Genomic DNA, 23,106 nt, shown 5'->3' on the forward strand with positions numbered 1-23,106 from the left:
ACTACATTTTAAGGAAGTTTGGTTGATTGTGTGACGTCACGTGATTCGTCCTTGTTCTCATATGTCTGTTTCATTTGCTGTTTTGGTTTGAACGCTTGGGAAGAAGTCGAGTTACATGACAGAATATGAGTATATTACTTGTTGAATTTTAGATAGCTGGAACATCCTGGGTAGATGGTGCTTTCTGTCAAAATGATCCAATGTCATGTCTGCTTATGAGTGAGTTTGTATAGAAAAGCAGAGAGAGAGAGAGAGAGAGTGACCACACTGTTCCTGACAGTTACAAAGTGCTGCTATGGGTGCCATACAGTTGATGCTGACAGTGTGAGTTCTTCATCTGGAAGGCTAAGTTGTGCGTTTTCTCTCTGCCTTTGGGAGAGTGCTTGTTTCTGAATGACTGCTGGTGTAGCTTGGCTGAACAACATAAATGCGCAGAAAACGTTTTTGTGAATTATGTAAGGCATGCTAACATCCTTGAGTGTTTTAGGTTCATTAAAAAGTGTCTGGAAATATTTTTTAAATATCTCAAAAACATTAAGCGTGCACCAATAAACTGGCCTTGATATCCCTCATTTTAGGTGATCAGTGATTGGCCGATATTTGCATTTGAAACTAATTCTATGAATGAACAGGACAATAAATTCCATACCATACTCGTGGTTGGCAGATAACACCGTGGTACATAGCTAGTATATCTGTTCCTAGAAGGTGAAGGTGCCAAAGATCTGTTGCTCACATGGACATAAAAGCTGCAACAGCCTGGTGTTAAGTGAAAGTTCATGTATTAAATTGACTAAATCTTGGAGTGTCGTTATCAGCTTTATGACGTATAGCACTTTGAACCGCCTTGTTGCTGAAATGTGATTAAAACAAATTAACTTGACTGATTATTTTATTATTAAATTGAATATAATTTCAGATTTTTGTGTAATTTTTATCCAGGTTGACATGAAAATGAGATGTTTTTGTTACAGGTTAATTTTCTAAAGTACAGAAAAGTAAATGTCAGAGGTGCATAGACATGAAAATTTGGACCAATAACACAGCTGTTATGCCAGAATTTACCAATATGTATTTTTATTAAGCTTTGTTTATTTCATTAATCGTCAGAACAATTGCTACAAAAATAATTGTTTACAACATCCCTAATCAAAAATGTTTTCTTATTTGTGCAAAAAAAAACAAAAAACTATAACATTAAGTACATTTAAAGATAATAAATGTATTTATTATATATTTTCTGTTGTAGAGGGGAGATTATATGCTCAAAATCTCATTGATCATGTTAGTTAGGTATTATTAAAGGCTCTCTGAACTCTACTTCCATGATGGTAGAGGCATTGACTCTTACTAATGCTTTTTTTTACTTCCTGGTAATCATCCCATGGTTGATGTTTACAGATGGCAGCCGGGATTCAGACGTAAGAGGCGCTAAGTAACATTGATCTCACAAGCTTTGACTGACCTGTCTCCTCTTGCTCCTTCATTGTTTTTTTGTTTTTTCTATATTTTATCTCACTTTAAGGAGTGTTTCTTAAAGCTCACATGCCTCCTCTTTAAAGAAGCATTTAAAAGAAAGACATTTGTGTTTGCAGTCATTCAAGCAGAGTCAATTTAGGAAACTTACATTTTTTTCTCCTTGACACATTTCCATTGCTAATGATGATAAATGAACACTGCAATTATTCCCACCGACTGTAAACAATATAGTCTAATTCCTATTTTTTTTATGTTAAATTTACAAAATGAATTGTTTGCTTGTTACCAGTAGAAGGTGCTGTAAGTCTTCTTGCTTCTCTTTTCATCCTGCCTAAGGTTTGTGTTGCACACTGGGAAATGTTGAACACTTCACAAGTATAAATAAACTCAATGCCTAATAGGTGCACAACATCCAGCAGTATCCAACCAATTTTATACCCAACATGAATCAGCCGAAACTCTAAGACAGTGGTCCCCAACCTTTTTATTACCGCGGACTGGTCAAGACTTGGCAATTTTAGCCTGTTGAATGTGACAGGTATCCAATCAGAAAGTGCAGTGATGTAAAAACTGAGGGGAATCCCAAACATTTGACATGGCGCAACTCAGAGTCCGGTGGACATCGGAGGTGATACGTGGAAATATGTTCATTACTATATGTAAAGGTCATTGCATATGTTTATTATATGTGGTTATGTTTATTCAGTTAAAAATGTTAACTATGAAAAGACAATACTCACCTCCAAATCATAGTGCAGCAAATAGAGCAGACTGCTCCCGCCGACTTTTATCAAAAGCCTTTTCTTTTTGTAATTTCTTTTGTCACTTAAAATGGGTCCACAAATTATCGCTACAGCTTCTATATCGTATCTGTTCTGTTCGTGCTTGATAAGAACCAGACGTTGTGCTTCTTCTTAGATGCTTTTATTAAAGTCGCTCTGGCTCGTTTGCTCATACAAGTTGCACACAGGTGTCTCACTAATGACTGACTACTTCTGTTGTCCTATTCTTGACATTTATGCATTCACCTATGTTCGCGACTGCCATCTAGTGGACATAAACAATTCATTCAATCATCACAGTATCCGTGTTTGATTATTCTAAATTCATGTATGGTATGTTGGGGTTTTACTGGATTTTCTTCTGGAATCGGGATGTTTGTGACTGGAATCGGTTCTTTTGGTGTGTTGCTCCTGTCGTGTGGCTGGACATACGAACCGATCAAACCTGTTGGACGTTTATTGGCTCGTGTCGTCTGTGGTCACAGAGGTTTGGAAAATCGGCCGACAATTCTTAAATTGTGCCGTGTGAATCAGACCTAAAACTCACAGGCTACTCCTCTCATCTTGTCTTGAAAACTGCCCTAATGCTCTCTGACTCTGGTCGCTATGGTAACGTTTACATATCCCTTCAAAATAAAACGAACATTTTACTCTTGTGAAAATTTTAACTCAGAATAACGACTAATAGGAGCCCTGAGCTTGTTTCTCTGCAACGATACGGTCCCATCTGGGAGTGTTGAGAGACAATAACACCTGAAGTGTTCCTTATGCACAGGTCTTGGTCTCTACGTGGTGAAGCAGTTTGAAGGCTTCAAACTGTTGTCTCATTATTGAGCCGGTCACCATATCATGCAGAGAGGGCTTGTCTTGTGGAAGTCACCTACCGGGATAAATCCATTCTCCTGTCTCTTCTTTGGGCAGCACAACCAATCTCTTCAAACATCTGAAATTTAAACATGAAGTGACCAATTTTTAATTGTAGATTTTACTCTAGTGTTTAATTTACTTTCATTTACATTCTACATTTGAATGAACTCTATAAACACCCTTAATAAACACGTTTGTTATTCATTAAGATTGCAAACGCAACAGATTATTGGATGTTTCAGAATAAGAATTAACTTGCAAAGTGAAGCGTGATAAAAAATATTTTAAATGCATTTTATAAATAACTGAGAAAAACCTTTTTCTGATAGTTTTTTGTAAAACTGATTTTGGATTTTAATTTAGATTTGAATAATCTTTAGTGAAGCTTGGTGTTACTAAAGCCGCCTTCCTGCTGATTTGTTAGCTCTGCTTTAAGCCGTGCTTCGATACATCTGTCAGTCTAATGATGGTGGCAACAGATGTTCACTTTGGTCACATGGACTCATGAAGCCTGGCAAAGCTGTGGCTGGTGATGTTCAGATTGATCTGATATTCTCAGAGATGTCATTTGTTAGTATCTACCTAGACTGTGTAGATGACTCAGGGTGATGAGTCGACGTTCGTCTCCTTGGTCACCAGCCCATCTCACACTGGCAAAGGGCATTCTTATAATGGGCATGTGGCCAGAAGACAGGAAGAGGAAGTGAAGCTCCGCTCTGTGATGGCTTAAACGCCATATCCTCCTCAGGCTTCGACATTGCCTCTTGTTTTATAAAAAGTTCAGGATAAGCCTAATCTGGTTAAGTGATTAGTGCCCACTTCACCTGCTCTCTGCCAAACAGATTAAATGGCAACTAAAACGAACAACAGTGGGGTGCTAGGTTGACCGAGGTAATGACTGGGGCAAGGCTTTGTCTGCCGTTGTCCTTTAAGTTTATGTGGCTGTCTGAAGTGTTTTACGATAAGGAAACGTAATATCAGATCTGCATACTTGTTAGAAATTAAATGTTTGAAGTTCACTGAGTATTAAGTAAATCAAATGAATGACCTTATGGATCTGATGAGTGCTGGTTTAACTGTTGGTTACAGGTAAAGCTGCATAGGTTGTTTCCCCTGCAACTAGCTGATGAACTAATTGTTTCACCCTGTGACATCTAGGAGGTCTATATGTCTGCACAGTTTTCTGCTTCCTTTGCATTGTCTGCTCCTCCCCTCTCAGTGTGTGTTAACTCTCACTCACACAGCTGTGACGATGATCAGAAGCTCAGGGAGCTTGTGGGGAAGGACTGTGTGTGCTCTCACGCGCATGCCTGTGCCTGCAGGTCTGTCGGTGGGAGGGTGAGGGTGCTTTGTGATGCATGGCTGATGTCGCTGACTTTGTCGTCACAGCCACTTTATATGCACACTCACACACACGCACACGCAAACATGGACACAGACTGTCACAGAAATAGCTTATCCTCACATTATCGCACAGTGCAGCCAGCTTTCCTGACTTGTGCACGTCAGTAGAAGTATCTTTATACTTTGGACCACCATTACTGGAGTTCCCCAAGGACCACTGCTAGCACCCTCTCCCCTTCATCCCCCTTTTCCAGCCAGGCTCCTCAGTATGGAGCACAGGGGCAGCTCTCGTCGGAAAGGTACGTTTTCCCCATTTCATGTAGGCTTTGAGTTGCCCTTTTGTAGTACCTCAATACTTTAGCTAATAAATTCTAAAAAAGAAGAATATATGCATCCTGTTCACTTTGACAATAATTTGATAATTAAAGAAAAAGTAGGATCAATGTCTAAGAATAATTTCCAACTTTCTGTAATTTAACTGAACTGTATCTAGTCTGTTGTCATGTCTGATAAATCTATTCGACATAAGTTCCTCCACTAAAGAGAGAGTAGCTTTAAAGTGAACTGTAGTACCCCGGATGAAATTGTAACAAATTGTCAAAAGAACAGAGAATGAGATGGCTGGGTTGTTATTTATTTGGACTTGACATTAATTTACAATGTGTGAATGACTGACTGTTGCTCCATCTGGCCCACCAAATTTCACTTTAAAGTTGTTAGCCAAGTTTTACAACCAGTTAAATTTTTTTAAGGCAAAATCAGTTTTTGCATTTTTGTTTCTTCTTTGTTCTTTTTCTGTATTTTATGGGTTTATTTATTTAATCACTTGTTGTGACAGTAAAATTGGCTGGGAGAGAAATATTCTCTGTTCTTCTACTTTTACATCAGCTCTTAGTACAGTAAACTCGGATCTAACGTTGCCAGTGTTAGGCAGCTTACTGCGTTGTCACAGTCTGTGGCTTAGCAGTTATAAATAGAGCGCATGGTCATTTATTACCACGAGAAAGGCTGAGCCTAACTATTAGCACATCCCTAATATACCTGCTCTGGTACATTTGGACCAGCTGCTAAGCTAAGTGCTGATGAAGTTTGAGAGCAACACCATCTTCTTGGAAACAATGACAAAACGAGGAACAAATGAGAAAAGTTCATCTTTTTTTCACGAATAACCCTTAAGATGCAGTTAAAGAGGAAAGTTTTTTACTTTGTAGCGATGGGATTTTTAAATCTTTCATGGATTGTAATTTATTGGAACCGTCAAAATAAAATAATCTTGTTTTGCAAAAGAGCTCACACATGAAATACTGTTAAATAGAATTAATTTCAGAAATTATTTGTTTCTCAAGATCCTGTAAATATTATCAGGCAGTGGGTTCAGCCTCCTAAATTGAAGTCACTTGCCACTTTGACGGAAGAATGTCTTTAAATGTCGCTTATGCTGTCTAACAGTGTTATTGTAAATTCTGGAGTATTATATATATGTAATTGAGGTGCACCAAATAATCAGCCAAAGAACAGAATCAGCCAATTTTTCTTTCTCACCAGTCAAAATGGGTACTTTTGACTGGTGATCAAAAGTACCCATTTTAAACAATTTGGTATATTTTCTTCTCCCTCATTAAATTAATTAAAACTGCCATTTTTTTCCGACAACCTACATGTAGTTCGATGCACTATTGTGAGCTCAGTAAAAACCAGGAAATATTTCCCTTGCATTGAAACATAAATTTGAAGAAACTTGTAAATTCTTAGTTTTCTGTTGGATTTGACACTTAATTATGTAGTTAAGTGTGCTGTAGTCTTTGTCAATCATCACATATGCACATTATTGCTCCTGGGGAAATGTTCCAGTTAATTAAATTATGCAATTCAAGGGAAACTGGCCAACGGCATAAATATTTAATTCAAATATTCAAAGTACTAAAAGTTGATGAAACTAAGAACAAATATTTAATCACGCTATGAACTAATATGTCTCCAGATTTTAATTTAACACTGTTTTTTTTTCTTGCATAGTCAGGTGTTTTAGACCAAAAGCACATTTTGAGTTGAGCTTTAGAGCACAGGAAGTATCTGCCCAACACCTGCAGAAGTAGAGCATGCACACACACCCACACACACACACCCTCTCTTAGCTCATCATTAAATCCACCTGCATTTATTCAATAGCAGACACCAGATTTTTTTTTCTAAATTATAGATAAGTGCATCCTGTGGGTTTTTGTGTTTAAATGGTTTTTGTAGAGTTTGATGATCACCAGTCTGAGAAAATCAAGGGAAAATATTTCTTTTCTCTTGTCTAGCCCATCTCTCACTTTAACCTTTGCATGTGTTTGGATGTGAAAGAAGAGAGCACATTAGCAGGGAAGGTGACCTTAAACAGCAGCATGTCCTCACATTCCCTCTAAATCAGCTGTTTTGCTGTTAGTAAGTTCTCAAATGTCAATGTTCCAGGCTTAATACAGAGCAATAATTGAAAGTCAAATATTACACTTGGTACAATACAAACACAGAATTACTGTTAGTCAAGAAAGTCTCCATGTGAAGGATGCAAAATGAAACCTCACAGACAGCTGGAATGATGCAGACCAAGCACAGCATCTGTTTAAAAGACACATTTTTTATCATGGCTGTTACTGTATAGAAACTAGACCAAGTCTCTCAGGACTTTTTGCTGCTGCACACACATCAGTCAATGTTTACATCTCCACTTTTAATACTACAGATCATGTGGAAAACTGTCTGACAGGCATGCTGCGTCTCCGCTAGCCTCCTTATCGTTTGGTCTCACATGTCCTTTTGGAAGAGCACATAATCTGCTGCAACAGTCGCCGCATTAATTGCAGCGTTTTCTATCAACAGTGGCAGCTGGCACTTTCGCCTTGTTTGGGACACTGATGTGCAAGTGCAACTTAAGGTCACTGTGGGATTTATTGACATGGATGGGACTCGTGGACCACTTGAAATTGTTTTCAGCTTAAAAGGGCATAGCACCACAGCTTTGGTGTCCTGGAGTTTGTTTGTTTTTTTCTTCTTGGTATTGATGGCATCAAAATGCAGATGATGAATTGTAGAAAAGTAAAAGTATAATTCTAGATTGACTTCTTCCAGATGCCATTCATGCTACAAGACATTCTGACATTAACTGCATAAACGTTTGAGAAACCTGAAATCTGGAAAATTTTCAGAAAAATTTAGCCTCCAAAAAAATATTATTCAAACAGCATGACCTTCTGTAAAGACATCCCATCCTAAACATGAGTAGATGCTGTAGAAAGCTCTTGTATTTGTACATCGTATGATGAGGCGTAGCATTCTGATCACTCGCTGATGATGTAACCACTATGTCGGCAGGTTTTGAAAACAGAAGCATCACCTGTACTGATTTGGAAACAGCAGAGCCTGATTTAGCACACTGCCTTGTCTCAGAGGAGATTTAGCCACTGTCAGTAAAGGAAATGATTACCTGTGCTGAATGCTATGTAACTGAGCTAAGCTCTGACTAACAGGCTAAAGGTTAGCTGCATTCCTCCTGCCCAGTAGACATCATCTTTAAATCCATTCTCTTACCCACAGTTATTGGAAAACTGTCTCCTCACTTAATACGGTCTGCAGTCCTGTTTAGATTGTGTCGAAGGGCTGCAAAGTGCAAGGGCGTAATGACATTGACAGTGATTACTCGCAAGCTAAGCCAGTCTCCAAGCCTCTTATTCCCCTACAGCTGGATCAAGTGGTAAAAGTTACTCATGAAATGCAGCCGGGCTCACCACAGGCTGCTGTGCTGATACATGATGACATTGGTATTAAAACTATTGGGATAAATAAAAAGTATCTTCTTCAATACTTGGGATACAGCTTTTACATGAAATCTAAATGCAGTAGTTTCTAAATTACTTGTATAGATTTATTAAATCAGATATGTTCAGAGAAAGATGAATTATGTTGGTGCATGTACTCTAGTAGGGTCTTTTTCCTGCTGCTTTTTCTGAGGTAGATCACTATCATTTTTCTTAGTAGCAGAATTCCAGCAAATGTACCAAAATTTGGTGCACTCTCCCTCCCACAGACCCAAAACATATTAAGTACGATAAAAGCAAAATTTTCTGTTTAAATTGCCTCTTAAGTGTTCATGTAGTAAATGTATTTACTCAAATGAATGGAAGTCGGTTCAAAGTTTTCAGTTGGATGGAAGTACAAGCCTGATGGATGTGTGTACATGGTTGTCTGTCCTGTGTGTGTCTATGTTGCCCTGTCCAGGCTGTACTGTAGCTTTCACTCAATGATGGGAGTGTTTGAGTGGCAAACTGAATTGTATAAAGTTGCCATTTGGTACTCCTGTGTCTTTGATTGAATGTCAGATTAAAATTTATTATGGGGCACAAAAATAGCAATAAATAAACACATTCTGTATTTATTAGATTTATATCTATTGTAACTTTTTTTAAAATTATTCATAGACTTATTTTCTCTTGTAATCCTTTGCGTTTTCTTCCCTCCTGTTTTCCCCATTGAAAATTTTAAATATTTCAACCTGGAGAGACTCACGGAAAAAGATGTGATTAAAGATGTTTTTTGAATATGAATTAATTTAGTTTTGGTGCTCATCCATAAAATGGAAATACATACCCTTTTTTGCTGTAGATAATATGCATAGTCTTATCATGAGATTTGTCAAGCTCCTCTCACATAGATCTCTATACTGTCATATAATAGCAGGAGAGAGGCGCTTGATCCTGAAGACTGTTACTTCCCTAACCCAGAACTTTTCTGCCCTCTTTAAAGAGGGCAGAGTTTGTCTATTCTTTAACAGTAGACAAATGGCAAGACTGTGTTGGGCTTCACAGAATACCTGATACATAACAATCAAGGGTTCACACCTATATTCCAATCATGTGTCTTTTCTCTGACCAGAAAGGAAGCCAAATCCACTGTTGGTCAGAACAGACTCGACAAACTCCTTTGACTCTGTATTTTTGTTCTCACCTTGAAAAGGTTTTAATAAATTTCTTATTTCTTCTCATCCAGACTCTTGTTAAAGTGTTTTTTCTTTTTCCATGACAGACCCCAGCAAAAGACATGAGCATTGTGAATTGCAATACACATGAACGAGTTGCTTGAGATGAAGTTGACATACATTTTACCCACCAAAAGAGTTTGTTGTGGCTCAGGCCAAAGAACAGGGAGATTAGGTGAAGAATGAGGGAAAGAGATGCAGGAGGATGAATGCTAGAGATGGAGAAAGGATGGTAGATAAAATCCAGCTGGGAAATTTCGGCGAGCTGAGGAGACGGAAAGGATATGGACCAAACAGGAAAACAAGTGCGAGGAAGAGAGAAGAAGCTGGGAGATGAAGGCCAGCCATTGAACAAAATGACTTCTAGCCACATGATGAAGGCAGATTGTGCAAGGCTGGGAGATATCGACCAGTGAAGGCCGAAGCTGAGAGAAATTTCCTTGGATCTAAAGATCGTTAAAGGGGAACAAGGAACCTAGTGCCCAGGTCAGCAGCCACTTCTGTGTCCAGGAAAAGCATCAGGGAACAGCTGTGTGATGATAGGCATGACCCAAAGCTGATGCAGGTGAAGCTGAGAATGGTCTTCCTGTTTGAATTTACACCAAGGCTTCATTTACAATACACTGCATATTAAAAAAAAGTTGGGGAATGTTATTGTATTTTAGATTTTTGATGAAATTTTTAGCACATTAATTACTTTAATATTCACACCTACATTCCAACAATTTTGGCAAAATCTTTACTTTTAAAGCTTAATTTATGTTTCCGTCTCAAAACAGAGCTAACTAACCCTATATGTACTGCTGTTAAAATAATTTTATTGATATTACTTTATGCAAGTAACGGTGCATTATGATATTATGCACCGTTTTGCAGCTTAGTTCAATAAAGTTTTTACTTCACACATAACCTGGCTTCTTTTTCTTTTCTTTTTTCCTCCCAACATGTTGTTTACCTTTCAGTTCAAAGCCAAAGCTCATATCAGGTAATCCTAAACAAAACAATTTTCACTTGAAATATTTTTTTAATAGACTTTAATTTTTAGCTCATGCAACAGTGAAAGATGAGCTGCATAAAATACAGTTGCCAATATCAATGCATTGATGTGCACAGCAATCCTGTTAATGCATAGACTGTATCATATAATTTCTGGCTGTTTGGATAAGTCTGTTTTGATTGAACAAAGGTTCCTGGGGTTTTCTTCTATCCAGAACACATAAAGATGTTTTTACCTTCGTATAAACAACACAATTCCCACTGTTTACAGCTCAAAGCCTCTTAGATGATCAAAATGAGCAAACCAAAACACACAAACTGTGGCAGAGATCAGGAACAAAGCTATTTTCTCCCTTCATCTGAAGTGTTTAAATTGAGTTCTGCTGAACTCGCATGTGCCTACTTCCCTGAAGTCAGGGATTTCCCATTATCCCAAGGCTTTCATTTGATGGACAAAACGGATAAAGTGAAACAATAAAGAACTCTACTAGCTAAGGTGCTTTCGTCAGTAAAACTAATCTGGGTGAAAATTGAGCTGTGTTATATATCAAATCGTAATTGTCAATATGAATGTGCAGTATTCCAACTGTAAAGGTATGCTGGACATTTGAAAGGCTGTAACATTTCAGGCATCATGCTTTTAAAATCTAATTAGATGATGTGCATTTACTTGATTTTAAATAAATAAAATAAAATTATTTAATGGTTTGACTATTTTACTCTCCTGTCCTGGTGGGGTAAAATAACCCCTCAACTGCTTTTCTCTCTTTTTTTATGGAATAGTTATTCATATCTGCCATTTGTCTGCATCTTTACCTATGTATTGTTCCTCTTTGCGTCCATTTACTAACCATAAAACACATTGTAAATCATGGAATGTTTGTTCTCTCGAAGTTTATGTCTGTGTTTTATTATAACCTTTGTTGCGTGGTGACTTTGGCTTCATATTTGCTTTGCTTCTTGTGAAACTAACAAGGCAATTTGATGTATTCGAGTGGGGCGCAAGTCGATTTTCTTCCTTTATTTGTATGCACTGTTTCTGATTTGTTTTATGCTGCTGCCTATCATTGCCGGATCTCTCTTAAAGTTAGATTTTTAATATCTAAGAAGACTACACGGTTAAATCAAGATTAAATAAATAAAAAAAATATCTCAACATGGAAACATGACAACTTTAATATAATGGATTTCTGCACAGAATCCTGCTTGTCCCTCCCATTGTTGTGTCTGGAACTTGTAGAATTCAAGCACATGCTTCGTTTTAAGGTGGTAAAACAAATTGCTTGTATGTCCTCCACATATTATGCAGATTACATTTTTCTGCTTTTGGTTTGACTATTTTACTCTCCTGTCCTGGTGGGGGTAAAATAACCCCTCGAGTGCTTTTCACAAGGTTTTCATTTCTGGTTTCTATTGGTCTGAATCACATCAGCCTGTCAGACCAGTCGAACAGCTTAGTGCCTTGCTGTTCGACTGTGTCAGATAATTGATGATTTTTAACCTATCTTTTTTAATGAACTCTTCCCTTGCGCTCTTGGCCATGCTGCTTCCCTCTTGCTCAATGTTACCTAATCAACAAGAATGAAAGTGGTCAACTGGTATGCTGCCCATGAGGAGATGCCGCCCTGGGTGGTTCTCCATGTTGCCAATATCAGAAACTGCCTCTGGTGACATATTTTGTTGTCGAATGTTGAGCAATTTTAAAAGGAATTTTTAAAATGACTTTTCTCTAAAATAAGCATTTTAGCTTTCTTTTTTAAATTTTTTTTTTATTAGCTATGTTTAGCATATTGAATGGAGCAAGTCAAAGTAAGACATCCTAAGAAGCTATTATACCTCGGTACAATCTGCTTGATATGCTATTGGCTAGCATTTTCAAAGCAGCCAATCCCATCCAGGAACTCTACTCATTTTCCTTTACACAGATTGGCTGTTCCCCCAAGAGTGCAGGTATGGAAGATAAGACACCAAATATTAGATATATTTGGTGTCTTAACTATTAAAATTGTTCTTAGAAGAGATGTCAAGTATTCAGGGATGATTATGGTTTCTTACTCTTGCTAGTAATAGTAGTAGTTGTAGTTATTCAATAAATTTGAGAGGGATTGAGCCTCAATGTGTGTCAAACACATTAATAGCTTGATATTACGAGCACTCTATTATTTCGGTCCACTTACCCGTTAGTCTATATGAAAGAACTATATATGACCCTGTCTGCTTCTTCAGATTGAACCGAACCATTTCTTGGATATGACCCAAGTTATTTATGAAAGACTGCTTTAGTTGTTAACTTCCCCTCCGTTTTCTTCCCGCAGGTGATGGCGTTCCAAAGGAAAACAGTCCCTTCATCAACAACACCGAAAATGACAAGAACAATTATGATGGCACCAACATGGCACTGTTTGAGGTAATTCTAACATCATTTCTCATCAGTATTACTTGTTTAGAAGTCCGTCACTGGTCGGAATGTTCATTGAAAAGTTCGTGTTAGTAAACACCAAAATGTGACAGATTATTAAATCCGTAGCCTGAAAAAGCTCCATGTGCGAAGCCTACTTTGCTGCTTAAACTGAATGCTTTTTCACCCATGAAGCATTTCATCTGAAACACCAATACTGTGCTCAACAGTGTAGAAAGTTTCACAATAGAGCTGGTCTGTTTTTAATGTTGCGTGAGCTGAAGCTTTGCCAGGTGTGTTTGAGTGCCATGTGGCAGCCTGGCTGCCCTGTGGTCACTGCATGGAGGAACCACTGTGCTCTCTGTTTTCTCCACCCTGTGTGAAGCCGATCCAGCTGTGCTATTTCTAGACGCTTTGAACAAACAGGGAAACCAAATATTGTAATATTCTATCTCCTTCTGCAGGATTTCATTTTTCTTTCAAATTATTGCTACTCTATATTTAAAGGCAAGTACAAAAAAGGCATCCAGAACAAATTAAAGACTTGGACTGAACTCAACTCTTGTTTTCCAAATAGGTTATATGTATCAGCTTCTTGAAGTCAGCGAGTTGAAAATGTAATGTGTGATTTTACATTGTCTCATTGCAGGAGGAGATGGACAGGCACCCCATGGTGTCATCCCTTCTTGATAAACTGGCAAACTACACAAATCTCTCCCAGGGAGCTCAGGAGCACGAGGAAGCTGATGAAGAGGGTTCCAAGAAGAAAGCCATTAAGGTAAAGCAGACAGTCTCTTCAGGTGCTTCTAGCTTTCGTTGACATGGTTGCATACAATTTTATTTTAACAGTTGTTCTTTTAAATCTGCTGAACAGTCATTGCGTAACAGGGTCTTTGACCCATGAAGCCAAGCTGTTGGTTTTAATCTCCCATCTTCCTCTGGTTCTAAACTTGTCCTCCATTAAACCGTCTTTGGACGTTCTCAGTTTATTAATGCGGTATCACATTTTAATGGATGATTTTTATTAATTTCGATTCACAGGGAGTCAAGCTTTGTGGCAAATTTTTGTACAACACTTAGTACAAAAATTAACATCTGCAGCACTCTTCTATGCATTTATTCACCATTGCCCGTAGTTCATTTTTCAAGTTTTTCCTTTTGGATTGTTCATTCTTTACGTCTGAACTTTTTAGGATCAAAACTCTTTGACCATTTTGCCACAAAGCTTACGGATGCTTTTCTAACCACAGCCCCAGTCCCTTGTCAGTTTCCCCATCACGTCTCCTGCATAGAAATCGGCCTTGGCCACCTCCCACTGGCTCCCAGAAAGTCTTGAAATGATTGGAGGAAGAAGTAGATGAGTTCATGAAGCAGATACCTCAGTCGCCCCTCTTCGTCTGGAATAGCTAGTGACTAATACCATAACTCCACTCATGTGAGGTAAATTCTGCTCCGTTTTGGGTTTTTCTTTTTGCATGTTGTTGCAGAACACAGTTTTTTTGTGAGTATTGTTGCTCTTTCTGAATTGAAGGGATAAAGGCTTTTTGGAGCTGTTGTTTCTGACTGGAAGCTAAAGAGTTCTTGTCACTTACATGTACCGTGTCTCACTTTTGTTTGGGTTATAGTTTGATATTAAAAATCAAACTAGGACTGGTGTTCTATTAAACACCAGTCAACTTAATTACACAATTACAACTGATGCACTTTCAGTTGGAGAGTGAATTAAAATGAAAATTACAATTCTGTTAATCTAATTGTGAAGAAATATGAAATTTCTTTAGTTCAAGAATTTATTTTTTGATGGTTTTGGTTTATTAATAATTACAAGCTGAAATTAATTTCCCAGAAAACTAGAACATCACATAACCTATAAAAAAATTATTTTTGACGTGACCTTCACAGTCATGGGAAGGCTGCTGACTTAACATCTGTCCAGTAGAGATCAGTTCTCCACCAGCAGGATGAGCCCTGAAAGGCTGTTCTTAAAGGTGGTCGCTTTTCAGATTGCCGAATCCTGGTTTATTTATGACAAGTTGATGGGAAGGAAAAAGTGTGTAGCAACAGGGATAAGTTGGAGATTTTTTTAAGGAAAGCTCAATCAAGAGAATAGAGGGGAAGTCACATGGTTTGGATGGTAGCTAGAAAACTTCAAGAGCCTCCACACACAGCTGTATCCGTGGACGACAGCTGTTGCATTTTTAAAGCTATGCACAGTATCAGATGTATCTTAATGAAGTAAAACGCCACTGTTCAGTGGTAAAAATTAAAATAAGGATTGACTTTGAAAATTTAATTTCAGAATCTGGATTAATTGTATGGCGCCGCATTAATCCTGTCTGCCCGAGTTCAAGTTTCCACAGTCCAGAGAGTTGTACAGTAAAAATACTTTATTATTGTACTTAATTAGATTTTTCTGGTATGTGTACTTTACTTAAGTAGTCATCTTTATGAGAACTTTTTACTTTTACTCCATACAAATGAAGAAAAAAAATCTTAATTTTCTACTTCTTACGTTTTGTCTTGTTTCTTCCATGATAAAAAAAAAAAAAGACAAAAAAAAAATCTGCTGCTCACGCAGAAAGTGTTACAGTGTCTATAATTCATGGTTCAGTTCGATGCAACCAAAGCAATGCAGAAGAACACACTGTGGCATGAGAAAAACAACACGGATGGAGACTTTCACCCGAGTATCATTGCAAACAACAGATGAACACATTGAGAGGCGAAATCCATTCCCCCTCTGTGGACTTATTTTTAAAAATCCTATTGTTGGCTCAAAGAACTATTAGTGATGAATGTGCTGTGTTTTCTGCAATCTAAATTATCCTGGTTGCGATTTGGTTTGAAGAAAAATTAGACCATATCAGCATTTTGTTGTTTTACCAACACAGTCTATGTTGTCAGCGAAATAAACAATGTATTTTGTATGACTAGAACTGAATAAGTTCTGACTTATCCAAAGTCATTTTGTATTCTTGAAGGTGAAAATTACTTTTTACTTTTTGAACTTAAGTACATTTCAAAACTTGGATTTTTTTTTCACTTTTACATAAAAAGTGTAAAACTTGTAATTTTTCTTTTTGCTAGAATACTTTTTCCACTCAAGTATTTGTACTTCTGCTTAAGTAGAGAATGTGAGTGCTTTTGACACCTTAGTGATGACTTTGGCAGCCATGTTATGTGCTGGCGCTCCCCACGCTGCCAAAAATGCCACATATTCTTTTTCATTGATTGTAAGAATTGTGGGTTTTCTGTTGGCTGTAATCATCAGAAATATAACCCTCCCTCATTTTCTGCAGAGCCCTCAGATGGGAACCTTCATGGGTGTCTACCTCCCTTGCCTCCAGAACATTCTGGGGGTCATCCTGTTTCTGCGCCTTACCTGGATTGTCGGCACCGCCGGCATCATGGAGTCCCTGGCGATCGTGGGCTTGTGTTGTTCATGCGTGAGTATTTAATCACTGTGATCGACAAGAGCCTGGCCTGACTCTTGACATGGAAATCATCTGTTCTTTCATGAGGGATTTGCAAATAAAGTCCTTAGTGTGGTGATGCAAAAACTCATTCTGTGAAATCACTCATCCTAAGAACAACAGCAAGACAAGAGCGGGACTTTGTTTCTCCAACATGCACTCCATGTCTTTGTAGATTTTGCCACCTTGACATCTAAATCTGTCCATCTGGAAAATGTCAGAGACCCAGTGACACCCACACAATGCCTATATTTGGCTGTCCCACTGCAGACTGTGGATTATTCCAGATTAATCATGGAAAGTACAAACCTGAAACAATGACTGTAATCTCAGTGACACACTTTTGGGCTGATAATGAAATTCTCTTCTGGGATCTCCAACACCACCAGTGAAAATGATTCTTAATCAAGAAGCCGTTCATTATCCCTTCCACGACTGAAACACTTTGACGTCGTTTCCCGTTACACTCAGTTTATTTCATTACCCAGCATCTTAATGCACATTTCTGTTGGATGTCATAGCTCCTGGTCTAGTCTGACTGGAACTCCACTCCCTTATTAAAACCCTTCCAGAATGCGTTAGCAGGGTTAACCCTACCTTACATCCATGCCGTTATGTAAGAGAGCCAGCTGAGCTTAGTCGAACAGATTAACGTTCAGTTTCACTGCTTAGATCAGATGTGACTTTGCACTAATGGCTCTGCATCAGGGCCCTTCTTATAGGGCTCATCCTACAGACATGACATGCAGAACAGTGTAATCTAGCCATCGCTAAACCCAGCTGCGGGCATCTCCTGAAAATACGATGAAAGCTCTTTCACAATACTTACCAGCATTTTGGCTTCATATTTGTTCCAACAATGTTTTTATTTTTTATTTTTTTATCTTGTCTGATTCTTCTCCCATTTAAGAATTATTGTCTTCAAATTTAAAGCACTCTATTCCTTTGACTTCATTGAACTCAAAAGTTTTTTAAAGGGATATCTATATTAGAATAAAATTTTTTTTTTACTTTTTTTTTTAAAATCAATTTCAAAATCTTAAAATTAAATCCATAAGATGCACTGATTACATACAGGTCTGCATTTGGCATTTCGTCACAGAAAACTTCAAAGTTAATACTCTAAACCTGGTATGCATCCTTAGTTGCACTACAATGTATCCCCCCTTTTTGTTTACTTTGTCTTTCTTTTTAAAAAGCACTTTTTGTACCACACAAAATACTCCACATAAGATAAAAGCAGGATTGAATGATAAACAACATGAACGGGCAAAAATAAATCATTAGGTAACTGCAGCCAGCTCTTGAACATATTGCACAAAAGAAGTTTTGCTAACAGAGGTGATTTTTACTTGAAGAACTGAGGAAACACAATTATAGAACTGAAAAAAATAATATGGGTTAACTTAATCATTTTAAAGAGAGTAGGTTCTAAAATCCAGATAAGAGAGAACCTTACAAAAATTTTAAATGCATAAAAATGTCAAAATAAAAGAACAAACTACAGATGTAATTTATTTACTGAGATGACGAATAGTACGTTTTTAAAACTGAGTCAGATAAAAGCAAAACTAAAAGGACATGTCATAAGTAGGGATGAACTGATTGAATTTTTTTGGCAGATCATTGATTTTTAAAAAGCTTGTGCTTCTAATTTACGCAAATGCAAGTTCTTTTAATGTCTTTTTTTCTCTGAAAAGTTGTTTGATGAAGCAACAAAGTTCCTAAGTAGACTTCAGTAGGGGTGACTATTGTTGAAAGTGCATGGGCAAATATAGTGGCACAGGAAAAGAGGCTGATTTCCAGACCTTTGTGGCAGTATATAAGATGGGCTGATCACTCAAAATAAAGAGACATTATTGTCTCAACTGCTCTCTGATCATAATGCCGTACACTATGCTATGAATAATATGTAATGAGTTAGAACATACAGGTGGATTAATTACTGAAGGGTGTCATTAGTTGCTCTTTTTAAATCAAGGATGCCATTATTTTTTTCTGTCATTTTGATTCCTCTCCTCTCTGTTCCTTTGTGATATCAGGAGAACATAAATTGCAATGTTGTTGCTCAAAGGGTGATTGAGTGACTATTGCAGTGATGGTGTTGATTGCAGTTAATCCATATTTCCATTACTTTTTCTCCTGTTTCAGGAAGTTAGAACAAATAACATTTTAGATATGATACCCCACCAAAGATCCCATCCGCATAGTTCATTACAAATGCAATTCTTTTTCATCTGTTTTATATTTGTTTACTTTTTTCAACCTCTTAACATAGCTTGTAAAAACAAATGTAGTTAATTTTGCATTTAAAGTTACATTGTTAGAAATGTTGGTCTCGTTAACAATGGCATTTGAGTTTTAAAGCAATCAACCGAATAGTTAGAGGAGATTTTAGAAGTGAAAATGTGCTTTCTAGAGCTGGACTGTCAGCCACTCTGCTCAAATAAAAGCTGCTGGATGTCTGCTTAGGATTTCAGTGGAAACTGTGAGCTGATTGGTTTTAGTCCAACATGTCTGTCACTTTAAACCAGGCATCCAGCAAAGGACAAGAGGTTTATATTTGTTGTGTCCTTATCTCTGCTCCTCCTTTCTTATTCTTTGTCCTCTTTTTGTCCTTTCCTTTATGATCCACTTTTTTGTTTTAATCCAATTTGATATATTTTCCCACCTTTTGTCTTCCCATCAGTCTTACTTCATCCCTCTCTTGTTGTCCTGACCTTCCTATCATCCAGAATGTACTGTTAGGTAACAGGTTAATGTAGTGCAAGCGCCTGAGAACCATTTATGAGACTAAATGACATACTAATTCCATTGTTTGAATAAGCTGTAAAATTCACTGAAACAAAAAGAATAGAAGCCATGAAGGTCTTTGTTTATATTTTTATGTTAATACAGCATGGAGAAGGGTTTTCAGCTTGAAAATAATTAATGAATGCCAGACACAAAAGTTTCAACCTTGACAATTTGATCAGAAATGTTTTGTCTTCCTTTTGCCACAGACGATGCTGACAGCAATATCCATGAGTGCTATTGCTACCAATGGTGTCGTACCAGGTAGGATGAGTTTTATTTTTATGACGTTTGGGCGCTTTTTTTTTTTTCTTTTTTTGATTATCCATTTTGATGTTGCAAGTGTGATTAAAAATGTCCATTTTACTGAGCCCCTTAGAAGACATAGGGGGATTTTATTTTCTTTTTTCTTTTGCATTCCCTCACAATTATGTATTTGTCAGTTCATGCAGCGATTCAAAAGCTGAATGTCTTTCTGCTACAACATAAAGTTTTTCAATGTATCCCTACTTAAAGACAATTATGAAAGAGAGATAAAATGAAAATATATATCCAATCTACTCTATTTTTCTTCACAGGTTAATTTTGCCATTTGGTAGTTTTGGTTGTGTCTTTTTGCTGTTGTTTTATTTGTTTGTTTGTTGTCTGAATGTTTAATAATGGGACGTTTTCATCTACAGTCCAGTATCTACCGAAATATATTACATAAACAAACATGAACCCGCAGTTCATCAATTTTCAACCACTTTTCTGAACCCAAGAGATAAGACTGTAAAACACATTTTTAAAGAGACTTTTTAAAGTCTCGCTTAAGTCATGTGCAATTTTAAACTGACATTTGTTATCACTGAGTGTATACGAAATAGGCCAAGATGTATTTGCAAATTTATTGCGTGGTATCACAAAAGTCTTGTTTGAGAATACGAAACCCTTATGAGGTAACGCAAAAGAAGAAAATTCTCCCATGTTCCCAATGGGGGCCCATACCTTTTTGACCCAAGGCACATAATATAATAAAATAGGGCTGGATGCTATTGCTGAAAACCATATCACAATATAAGGGTTTCATATCAGAATTTGTCCATCCATCCATTTTCTTTCTTGTCCTTAGCGGGCTCAGGAGGGGTGCTGGTGCCTATCTCCAGCTAACGTTCTGGGTGAGAGGCGGGGTACATCCTGGACAAGTCGCCAGTCTGTCGCAGGGCACACAGAGACAGACAGTACAAACAACCATGCACACACACAGTCACACCAAGGGAGAATTTAGATTAACCTGACAGTCATGTTTTTGGATTGTGGGAGGAAGCCGGAGTACCCAGAGAGAACCCACCATGCACACGGAGAACATGCAAACTTTGTGCAGAAAGACCCTGGACCAGGATTCGAACCCAGTACCTTCTTGCTGCAAGGAATAATTATTGAATTGATCAATAATTATTAATTATTTTTTTAATTTTAAAAATCTGAAATACTGCCAAACTGAAGCCTTTTCCCACAATTCTGTGCTGTTCTGGATTGCAGTTTTGTGAAATTATTATTGTGAAATTATTTTTATACATATATATATATATATATATATATATATTATATATATACACACCATATTTTCCAGACTGTAAGTCGCTCCGGAGTATAAGTCGCATTTTTGAGGAAAATGTATTTGATAAAATCCAACTCCAAGAACAGACATGTCATCTTGAAAGGCAATAAAAATAGAATAGATGCAACAACAGGCTGAATAATCGAACGGTATGCTAATGTGATATAAAACATAAACAACGAACTGAGAACGTGCCTGGTGTATTAAGAGTTATTCAGATAACTATAGCATAAATAACATGCTAACAAGTTTACCAAGCCATCAGTGTCTCTCCAAATCAGTAAACGCAATGAAATCTTCATCCTCTGTGTCACTTTTAAACAACTCCGCTAAATCTGAAGGTAGAAGATGTGGCGCTTATACCTCACACATTATCAACACAGGCCTGGAGCGTCCTCTTGCGGTTTAGTGTGAAAATAACGTAATATGATATTATAATGTGTTAATAATTTCACACATAAGTCTCTCCAGAGTATAAATTCTTTGCTTTTTAATCTTTAAAATTTTCAAAAAGTTACCAGGAGTTCCAATTCTGTCAAGTTTCAAGACAAAGATTGAAAGCTTTAGAAGATAAAGCTAAGCAACATTGTTGTACTCTGTTCAGCTTTCCCGCTCTCTACTAAAAGCCTTGCGCACTCTTGCAGAGTAAATTAACCATATATATGATATATATGGAAAATATTGTTTTATTTGATTTATTTTATTTCAACTTAGATTAAGCTGAAAATGATCTGACTCTAGATTTCTGTGCCTTGAGGTACACCAATAAATCCACTCACACCATGAACCAATTTAATCAATCTTATCTACTTCTGCATAGATCTGACAGCCAGCCTCCCCACCAGGTCATGTCTGTTTGTGCATGGCTTATGATGGTCTAACAAATATTGCCAAAATAACATCTTTGATGCTACATTTAGTAATTACTTAGAGAAAAATCAGCTAAAATCGGAATCAGCAGATATGGCCTATGAAGATGCGTGATCGGCCAGAAAACTGTGATTGGTGCACTAATATTCTTCAGTATATTTTATTTGTCTGAGTGTGACAGCAAATGAAACAATTTCAAGGTGGTTGTGTGATAAAGCTGCAGATGTGTTATTGTTATTTGGTTAACTGCTGGAACAGTGTGTATCTCACTTTTCTTTGTATTATTGCCTTTTGATTTATATTTTGGGTTTGTTTCGAAATTGCTTCTCTTCCTGATTGAAACCTTAAAGTCGCTGTCATTGCTGTTCTGCAGCTGGAGGCTCTTACTACATGATCTCCAGATCTCTGGGTCCAGAGTTCGGCGGAGCAGTCGGTCTCTGTTTCTACCTCGGAACAACCTTTGCGGGCGCCATGTACATCCTGGGTACCATTGAGATTCTGCTGGTGAGGGGAAGCCTGTTTTTACTTGGATTATGTCTATTTATCAACCTACATTTAGATTAGTTTCTCGTTTACCATCAAATAACAAGGAATTCTGCCAACTTTGGATGTTTTAATTATGTTTAGAACTGAGTGTGTATCACACTAACCAAAGGGGAAAGGGGATGTGTTCTCCTTTGTCCACTTTGTAGATTTAAAACCTGTCTTTTTCTTCTCTTCTCCAGACCTATATTGTGCCTAAAGCAGCCATCTTTAGGGCAGAGCGAAAGGAAGATGAAATGAATGCCCTTCTCAACAACATGCGTATCTATGGCACATGCTGCCTTTCACTCATGGCAATAGTTGTCTTTGTCGGGGTCAAATATGTCAACAAATTGGCCCTGGTCTTCCTGGCTTGCGTGGTTCTCTCCATCATTTCCATCTACGCAGGAGTCATGAAGTCCAGTTTTGATCCGCCGGATTTTCCGTGAGTTTTGCCTCCAGGGCTTTTACTACTGCCCTGGAGGCTACAGCACCGCAATAACCTGCAGGCCTTTTATCACTGTATTAAGTGCAACTTCTCTCTTTTTGCACACAGTGTCTGCATGTTGGGGAATCGAACACTACAAAACCGTCAATTTGACAAGTGTCTGAAAACAGAAATCGTAAATAACAACACAGTCTCCACCCAACTGTGGCGTTTGTTCTGTGATGGGCCTGGGCTTAATTCCACCTGCAATGAGTATTTTGTGAACAACAACCTAACAGTAATTCAAGGCATCCCTGGTCTGGCCAGTGGGGTCATCTCAGGTGGGTCCATAATGTATCTTCTATGGATTATAAACTAGATTAGATTATCTGGATGTGTATTCCACTTTGTGGAATTTCTCCTTGATTTCTCACATGAGGTGGCAATCACTGCTTTCAAGTGTAATGAAGACACTGACTGCTCAAAAGCACAGTGTAAAACTATGACTTAACAATGTGTTTAATTTCATGTCCCAGCTGCC

General features: G+C 37.6%; 1 protein-coding gene across 6 annotated transcripts in view; it reads left to right on the forward strand.

Moving 5' to 3' along the window:
- The window catches only part of slc12a7b (solute carrier family 12 member 7b), a 58,957-nt gene that overhangs the window by 19,643 nt on the left and 16,208 nt on the right, over window positions 1–23,106 (forward strand). For 5 of the 6 annotated variants that reach the window (XM_055037843.1, XM_055037844.1, XM_055037846.1 and 2 more), the window contains exons 2-8: window positions 12,798–12,889; window positions 13,530–13,658; window positions 16,180–16,326; window positions 19,356–19,410; window positions 21,990–22,120; window positions 22,342–22,583; window positions 22,695–22,906. In XM_055037843.1, coding sequence (XP_054893818.1) covers window positions 12,798–12,889; window positions 13,530–13,658; window positions 16,180–16,326; window positions 19,356–19,410; window positions 21,990–22,120; window positions 22,342–22,583; window positions 22,695–22,906 — 1,008 coding nt within the window. Of the gene's footprint in view, window positions 1–4,423; window positions 4,772–12,797; window positions 12,890–13,529; window positions 13,659–16,179; window positions 16,327–19,355; window positions 19,411–21,989; window positions 22,121–22,341; window positions 22,584–22,694; window positions 22,907–23,106 lie in introns of those variants that run through there. The other variant, XM_055037848.1, reaches the window with a different exon arrangement.

This window comes from Poeciliopsis prolifica, unplaced genomic scaffold (genome assembly GCF_027474105.1).
Source record: "Poeciliopsis prolifica strain line A6 unplaced genomic scaffold, Auburn_PproV2 SCAFFOLD012, whole genome shotgun sequence".
Classification (NCBI taxonomy): Eukaryota; Metazoa; Chordata; class Actinopteri; order Cyprinodontiformes; family Poeciliidae; genus Poeciliopsis; species Poeciliopsis prolifica.